The sequence below is a fragment of the Lepidochelys kempii genome, chromosome 1, assembly GCF_965140265.1.
Source record: "Lepidochelys kempii isolate rLepKem1 chromosome 1, rLepKem1.hap2, whole genome shotgun sequence".
NCBI classification, from domain to species: Eukaryota; Metazoa; Chordata; order Testudines; family Cheloniidae; genus Lepidochelys; species Lepidochelys kempii.
In genome coordinates, this window is record NC_133256.1 from 216,594,889 (window position 1) to 216,603,489 (window position 8,601).

General features: G+C 45.3%; 1 protein-coding gene across 1 annotated transcript; it reads right to left on the bottom strand.

The window, feature by feature from the left end:
* Positions 1-778: 778 nt before the first annotated feature.
* On the bottom strand, positions 779-7,903 carry LOC140898998 (C->U-editing enzyme APOBEC-1-like). Its single transcript, XM_073313710.1, has 5 exons — positions 7,677-7,903; positions 5,772-5,799; positions 5,076-5,476; positions 3,919-4,040; positions 779-1,268 (listed from the first exon to the last, which is right to left on the bottom strand). Exons 1-5 carry the CDS (start codon positions 7,696-7,698, stop codon positions 1,158-1,160), a joined length of 684 nt encoding a protein of 227 aa, XP_073169811.1. The 5' UTR covers positions 7,699-7,903; the 3' UTR covers positions 779-1,157.
* Between the last annotated feature and the right edge of the window lie 698 nt (positions 7,904-8,601).

Here is an 8,601-nt window from a genome sequence, read left to right on the forward strand (position 1 = left end):
TGGGAGATGCTACAATTACAATAGCTGCAGAGATTCTCTGCAACAATTTGCTGTCCTTGTACACTGCCATATCTTCTTTATGTAAATACATGTTAATGTCTGCATATATATGAAGTTCTTATTTGTAGGATGCGGTCAGCCTTCCATGATCTCACAAAGGAACACAATATATGGAGTGTGAGGACCACGGGAAAGCCTAGAGGAAAATTTAAACACTGGTAAAGCCAATTTCTGGAATGTCAATTCATTTAAAGAACTGCCCCCACCACTTAATCAACTCTTAGAACAATCTGTGATGCCATACATTGGACCATTCTTATGTTAGCACTGACCAGAGATTATTAAGGAGTACCATATGATTTACATTTTGAAAATGTAAAAAAACAAACAAACAAAGGCAGTGCTTCCTTATAGATATTTTATTCAAATGTTATGTTGACAAATGACACAAAGTAATATCTAGAAATCTACAAGAGAAACATAATTCAAAGAAATAACCGCAGAAAATAAATCCTCTCTAAGATCTCTATATATGTTATTGCATAACGAGTTAGTTCCTTATAAACTGCTTACACAAAGCAAATCTTATAGTTTTATGTTCCCTTGGTGAAACAGCATCGGCTGCAGAATAAGCAAGATACTCTTGTGTTAGCTGTGATGGAATAAACACGTACAAAGGTGCTAACACGACTCAGTCACTGTGCAGAATTAGGAACGAGGAGTACTGGTGGCACTTTAGAGACTAACAAATTTACTCCTCGTTCTTTTTGCGGATACAGACTAACACGGCTATCGCTCTGAAACCTGTACAGCATTACACATTTAAACAGGATTCACTTTTCAAAAGGCTACAAGCTGAAGCAATGGCAAGGAAATGGCTACGAGTAACTAAATCAAATTGAAATGATTAAACATTCTAATGGGCTTTCAGCTCATGCAAGAGCAACCCACCAACTGAGAAAACATGCTGTGATCGCAAAACAGTCACTCTCTTGCACCCATCCTCGCTGCATCCTCTTCCCCTCCCCCAGTTCTGGAGTTTTAATGTGGGTGATGTTTCCTGTCAACTGGTTTCTGTTGCTTAGCAGCTGATGGCTGGTTCAAGACACTCACGGCTTCCAGAGACTGGCTGGCTGCCCAGGCCAGGATACTGGCGGCTAATAGGGATTGGCTGATGCGAGCGCTCTTTTCTGTTTCTTATTTACATGTAGGCTGAAAACTGGAGGCTGGTTCCTACCTGATGAAATTGTTAAGCAAGAGGGAATGTCCTGGTGAGAAAAATGGGAGCTGAAGTTAATTTCTTTTCGGGAGGTTGGCAGTTTAACATTTGCACTCTAGACTCACTCTGGGATTTAATGGACATGGCAGGAACTCACTGTAAATGCAATCACCATGCTTCAAATCTCATTCAGAACCAGGGTGAGTTGAAAGGAGTTCCATGGCACGCTTAATGGTCACAGGGAGTCATTAGTACTGGTTGGGAGTTTTCCAACTAAACATTTTTCATCAGAACATGCAGATTCATCAAAACCAAAATGTGTTGGAGAAATATATCAATTATGATTAAGCTTTTGCCAGGAAGGTTTTCTCAAGGCCAGAATGTCATTTAAAGAGGGAAAGACAGAGAGAGGATGCCCTTCTAGAATAGCCAATAGCCTGGTGGTTTGGGCATTCACCTGGGATATAGCGGACTGAGGTCCAACTCCCTACTCTGTCTAATGCTGAGTGGGGACTTGAACCTAGGTCTTCCACAGGTGTGCTCTAGTCACCAGGCCATTGTCTTTTTGCAGAGGGTGTGCTTGCTTGCTTTCACCTCCTGGGAGTGGTTATAAAAAAATTTCAAAAGGCCTCAGGATTGTTCCAAAGTAGAATGAAAGGAAATCTTGTTATTTCCCACAGAACAGAAATTCCATTCTTTGACCAGCTCTACTCATCATGCACTGATTATAGATTACATATCAACTGCTGACACTGGTGATTTGGAAATGGAGGAGACTTTAGGGGAGTTCAATGAAACATTCAATGGCCCCGTTACTGGGAGGGAATATATAAACCCCATCCAGACATTGGCAAGGAAAGGGGTTAACCAGCTCTGGTTGGGGGATGGGAGGCCTGACAACAGTTTTGCTAGTGTCGATGGGCCCTGAGAGAAGGATGTGCAGTGTACAGCTGGAAGTCGAGTATGCAAGGGAGGGTCAGGAAGAAAGGTCTCTAGGTTGAGGACAGGATCTGAGAGAAGAACTGGGGGGTTTCCCTCTCTGGAACTTGCCTAGCCATGCTCTAGACCAGGGGTTGGCAATCTATGGCACGCGTGCCAAAGACGGCACACAAGCCGATTTTTAATGGCACGCTGCTGCCTGCCGAGTCCCAGCCACCGGCCCCGCTCAGCCCGTTGCCGAACCCAGGCCGGGACCCCGGCAGGCAGCAGCAGCGTGCCATTAAAAGTCCTGCCTGCCCCGGCCCGCTCTTCTCCTCCCCCCTCACCCCCTCACACACACCCAGCCCTCTGCCCTGATCCCTGCACCCCCCCACACCTTAGCTCTCTGTCCTGATCCCTGCACCCCCCTCCCACACACCCAGCCCTCTGCCCTGACCCCTGCACCTCCCACACACCCCAGCCTCCTGCCCTGACCCCTGCACCCCCCATGACCCCAGTCCTGACTCCAGTACCCCTACACATACCAAGCTCCCCCACACCCAATGCCCTGACTCCTGCACCCCCCTCACATACCCAGCCCCCTCACACCCGATGTCTTGACTCTTGCATCCCCCACATTCCCACTCCCACCCTGAGCACCAAATAGGAGCTCCTGCACCCCCCTACCCCCACCCCACATTCCCACCTGCACCCCTCGCACCAAATGGGAGCTGCCCAGGTAAGCACTCCACACCCAAACCTCCTGCCCCAACCCTGAGCCCCCTCCCTCATTCTAGCTCCTGGCCAGACCCTACACCCCAACCTCCAACCTATTCCTTCACCCCCAACCCTGTGCTCAGTGCATTCCCAGCCTCAGCTCAGTGCAGAGAGAGAGAGAGGAAGAGAATGGGCTAGAACCAGGAAGAAGGTAGGTACCCACTCTATGTGGGCAGGGCCAGGATCCCAGACCGGCAGTAGGCTGAGTGGGGCCCTGGCTGTCAGGAGCCGGCGGACGGAACCCCAGACCGGCAGCAGGCTGAGTGGCAGCGGGCTGAGACGCTCAGCCCACTGCCGGTCTGGGGTCCCGGCTGCTGGCTCCGCTCAGCCCACTGCTGGCCCCTTGCCAGCCAGGGTCCCGGCCACAGGCCCTGCTCAGCCTGCTGCCGGCCTAGGTGAACGGAACCCCAGGCTGGCAGCGGGCTGAGCGGGCCGGTGGCGTAAGATCAGGATTTTAATTTAATTTTAAATGAAGCTTCTTAAACATTTTGAAAACCTAGTTTACTTTACATACGACAATAGTTTAGTTATATAATATAAAGACATAGAGAGAGACCTTCTAATAAACGTTAAAATGTATTACTGGCACGTGAAACCTTAAATTAAAGTGAATAAATGAAGACTCGGCACACCACTTCTGAAAGGTTGCCAAACCCTGCTCTAGACCTTTGCTTTATACTTTGGCTGAGGAAAACCCTGCTGGTGTTTGTCTCTTAAAAGGACTGGACACTTTTTACATTTATACAGCTTTGCAATAAAGCAAACCACAGAGGTGTTTTTTAAATGCGACAAAAGATGTGAAGAACCTTTTCCTGTCCTTTTAGCAACCCCATGACCTCATTTGGGAATCACTGTACGTTATAGCTCAGCTGCAGGAAAAACTCTCACAGAACCAAGGAGATTTCGAAGGAGGTCAAGGAAACATCCAGGTCAGAAAATGGGTTCTGCATGCGACTGTGGATCATTTCTGGATGCACTTTCCCCCTCCCTAAAGTTCCACTGACCTGAAGGATGGACTGGAGTTCGAGAGAATACAGCATTATCCATGGAGCGAAGTGCCTGGGCCAATAATCATCTTCATACTTGTCCTCATCATCGACAAATGTTCTCCAACAGTCATCATAATCTGGGAAAATGGACCTATTCACTTATGAGCTGAAGGAGACATCAGTGGACTCAGCCCACTCAGAGATCAGTCAGGCACAAGGGAGCAAGGCCATGCATTGGGCTTCTGCCATGGAGACACATCACCCTTAGGAAGAACCAGCTGACGGAAGCCAAGGATACACTAGCATTTGGAACTCATGTTCTCCTGGCTTTTTCCATCTTTCTGTCCAGGGGAGGCCTCATTAAACCTGCCTTGCAATATTTCCCTGACTTATTCACCTGGGACAGGTCATTTATGTAAAGTAAGAGTAAAATATCATCTAATTCTTCATAATTAGTAGCAACAGCACAGCATCTATGCGTGAGTCGATTTCACACTGGGGCTGGATTAAAGGTGGCTTCAAAGACATACCCCTGCATTTAAATATAATGGTATGTTCTAAGGGGAAACTGACAATGTGGAAATGTGCCAGACTGACTGCACCATGAAGGAGGCTGGTGTTCTTTGTTTATACTCTGAATGGAACATCAGAGACAGTGGCAGCCAAACCAGCTTCACCCATGCACATGGGCTCACCAATTTGCACTGCCTCAGTTCTGAGTTCCCATCTCTAGCAGTAAAAGGGGCTTTCACTCTTTACAGCTCATTCATGCCTCAACCTCTGTGCTGAGACAAGGGGATCAATAAGTGCCAGCAGGGATGGAGATTTTAGTGATCGTCACCTGCCCTGCTAGGAATTTGCCTGCAACCACCAGCTCATTTCACATAAGCCACAAAATGGCTATCGGATAGTGTTTTTCCGTTACAGACCTAAAGAGGCAAAGCTCTGCATCCCATTGCACAATCCCCCCAAGACTTGGGGACAGACTGGAATTGTTGACCCAGAAGTGAAGGGTTCCATAACTCATATACAACTTCAGCTGGTCACTGACCAAGGATGAATTGGAACCAGTGACCTAGAGGCAAAATGCCCCCAGTCCCATCCCTAATCCCCTCTGAACCATCCAGATCCTGTAACCCCATGAGTCATTACCTGGGAGGTTTAGTCATTACCTGAGAGATCCATGACTTGGATGGACACGCCGATGTTCATCAGGCTCCACAGACCCTGACGATTGTTTTCCTCTTTGTGCCAGTAGAGCCGTGCTACATAAATGGCTAGACTCAAATTAGGCATTTTCTCCAGAAAACCTATGATCTTCTTGCAGCAGTCCCCACAGGGACTCCAGGACATGTAACAGGTGATGGAGCAGTGGACAAAATGATCATATCTTAGCTTTTTACAGACATCTTTCAGGAAGTACTTTTCAGCATGCTCACCGCCGGCACAACGGATCCATCTTTGCCAGCGCCTTCTGCAATAGTTCCACTTGATTTCATAGAGAAGGTAAGTCACACTTGAAAGGACACTTGGGTCATAATTCTTCACAAATGCCTTCTGCCGTATCTTCCACCTGAAAGACATCCCAAGGAGTCACTGTCTGCATCTGTATCACTAAGAGCTTGCCAATCACAGCAAGTTAAAAATGAGAGGGATGGGAAGGAGGCACAGATAAATGGAAAGGGAACTCACAGAAGGATAGAGGGAGACTTAGAGATAGTGATGGAAGAAAAGAGAGAGAGGTAGGGAAGAAGGAGAGTTAAATCTGATGTCACACTGATGAGACGGGAGTGAGATCTGAATCTTCCCAGCTCCCACTTTGCCTGTAAATCTTGTGGAGGATGTGGGTATGGTGCTTTCATTCTCACCCCTGTGTGATGCCTCTGCATACAGGATCTGTGGGAAAGAGAATAGAGTCACCTGGTGCACAGAGAGAAACATAGGGGAAGAGAGAAAAAGGGAGGCCTCCAAATGCATCCTCCCTGGGACCATGTGGCCCACAATTGTTCCTTCTCAATGGACAATTCCTAATCAGTACTCCTGAGAAAAGCAACTCCCTGCTAATGTGAAGTATCCTGAGGATAGTGGAGGTGGATAAGGGGTCATTCTGGCCCCCAATATGTCTATTAATTTAACCATGAGGGAGGGAAGGAGAATGCCCATTACTTGCTATGGAACAATGAAAAATCATTATTATTAATAAATAATAAAATAACAACATTAATAATATCTAGGACATGGTCCAAAGTTCATGGAAATCAATGGGACTCAGGCCCTCAAATTGTGACTTATAACTGTAAGATCCCACCGATGCCCAAATAACTGTTCTTTCCTTTCTTCTTTTTTTAAACTTTTCTTTTATTTTAAAATGTGGATGCTGCCAGTAATATGTTTGAAACTAAAATTAATAATAGTGTTTTTAAAATGGAGATTTCTCAGTCAATTTGCTCACGTTGGTTCTGTTTTGGAACAGAATAACCATCCCTTGTTATTTGTATTGAGAGTCTCAGGAGACAAAACAGGATTGACATGCTATGGGAACACAGAGAGCAAACTGCACAGGACACTTCTAAACTTCTCATTTCCTCCTCAGCAGCAGGAGTTAGTAGTAACAAAGAGTCTGTATCTTTAAAATTGCATCATCGGCACTTTCTTGTCTGCCATTTTCAACTCAATCTGAGAGCCCACACTCGGGCATGCGGTCATCGTCAAAACATGTCCAGACATGCAAAGACACATACTCAGCTAGGGTCTGATTCAAAGCCCATTGAAATCGGTTAAAAGACTCCCCTTGACTTCAATGGACTTTGGATCAGGCCCAGAAAGAACACATGCACATACCTATAAAGAAATTGCACTAGTGTAACTATTTAGTTACAAAAAGAACAGGAGTACTCGTGGCACCTTAGAATAACAAATTTATTTAAGCATAAGCTTTCGTGGGCTACGAAAGCTTATGCTCAAATAAATGTGTAGGTCTCTAACGTGCCACAAGTACTCCTGGTTTTTTTGCGGATACAGACTAACACGGCTGCTACTCTGAAACCTGTCATTATTTAGTTACACTGGTGCAAGTTTTCTAATATAGATAAGCCCAGACAGACAGACAGAAAGATAGAGACACACACAAAAATCTGAGCTCTTTGAGGGAAGATGGATCCAATGGGATATACTTTTTTTTTTTTTCAAAAAAAAAATTTCTATAACTTTGTATATGTACCTCTTGTAATCTGCAACCTAGACTGCATCAGCTCTGCTGTATTCTCTCACCTTGTGTTTTTGTAAGAAGCACTTCTTTGGTATTTAAGCAAGAAAATCATTTTATTGTCAGTTACTTTATCTTTATTAAAAAGTTAGTAACTAAAAATATAGTTTGGTTATAAATAAACTCACACAGAGAAACAGACTGGAGGTATCTATTATATAGTATATACATAGATTCACAACAGCCGTACAGATGCACATACATATATATGCCCAGAAAGTCATATAGGCTTTAACACATATAAATGCACACTTATACTTTAAAAAGAAAAGGAGTACTTCATCGGATGAAGTGAGCTGTAGCTCACAAAAGCTTATGCTCAAATAAATTGGTTAGTCTCTAAGGTGCCACAAGTCCTCCTTTTCTTTTTGCGAATACAGACTAACACAGCTGCTACTCTGAAACCTGTCACTTATACTTTATAGATATAGACACACAAGCACACATATATATATATATATATATATATATATATATATATATTTACACACACACACAGCATCTTTACCTCTGTTCCAGCCAGTGGCCATGGCTTTCAGTACAGCCTCCCAGGCTGTGTCCTGTTTTACTGGGGTGTGTTTCTCCCTTTCAGTTTCTATTCTTGAGAACAGAAACACTGGATTAGAGAACCCAGCACGCTGACCCACACTTTCTCATTAATTTCAGAGAGCATCCTGCCCCAGCGCTATTCCTCCCCTGCTCTGTACTGCCTTCACCCAGCACTGCCTGGGCTCCCTGCCTGTACCTCCACCCCACCCTGCAGCACTTCATATCTACTCCCTGTCCTGCCATTGGCCACTGGGCCCAGGCGACCCCACCCCACCTGCACTCCCATTGGCAGAAGCAGAAGCAAAAGTAGAGCAGATGTAAACTGCATTACTTGTGTGAACCTTCTTTCCCCTCTTCCCCTCACTTTCCTCCCTGGGTTTTTCGGGAGCTGGCAACACTTGCCTGTATGACTGGGCACTGGATGCCGTTGACAGTAAAGAAGTATCCCAAAGGTGATGTTGGACAGGAGAGAATCCTCTATCTACCCCTCCGCTGCAGTCCTTTTATTTGAAAAGGAAACTAAAGTTGGCCGTGCCTCCACCTGGCTGGGTCCGTCCTGTATACACGACGACGTGCCTTGGGAGCCTCCAGGAGTAAACCTGAGCTAATCTGTGCATTGGGTCTAACTCAAAAATACCAATTATAAACAGTACACACACAATCTACACTTAGATTAGAGTTAACACAGCTTTACTTAACGATTTAAGGAAACATGCTGTAACAGACTTCAATTAAATGTCCCAACTAATGTAAATCAGCAGGGGGGAGTTCGATAAATCAATTAACAAATACAGTTTACAGCAGTAAATGAAACATATCCAACTTGCGTTTACACTGCCACCCTTTACCCCACCCCGGACCTCTGGATTTCAGAGTTGTAAATG

Coding starts and splice junctions, on each gene's coding strand:
- LOC140898998 (XM_073313710.1), bottom strand. CDS start 7,698: ATGGCCACTGGCTGGAACAGAG. Junction 5,800..7,676: donor GGCCACTGGCTGGAACAGAG/GTAAAGATGCTG, acceptor TCTTTCCCACAG/ATCCTGTATGCAGAGGCATC. Junction 1,269..3,918: donor AACTCCAGTCCATCCTTCAG/GTCAGTGGAACT, acceptor TTTTCTCACCAG/GACATTCCCTCTTGCTTAAC.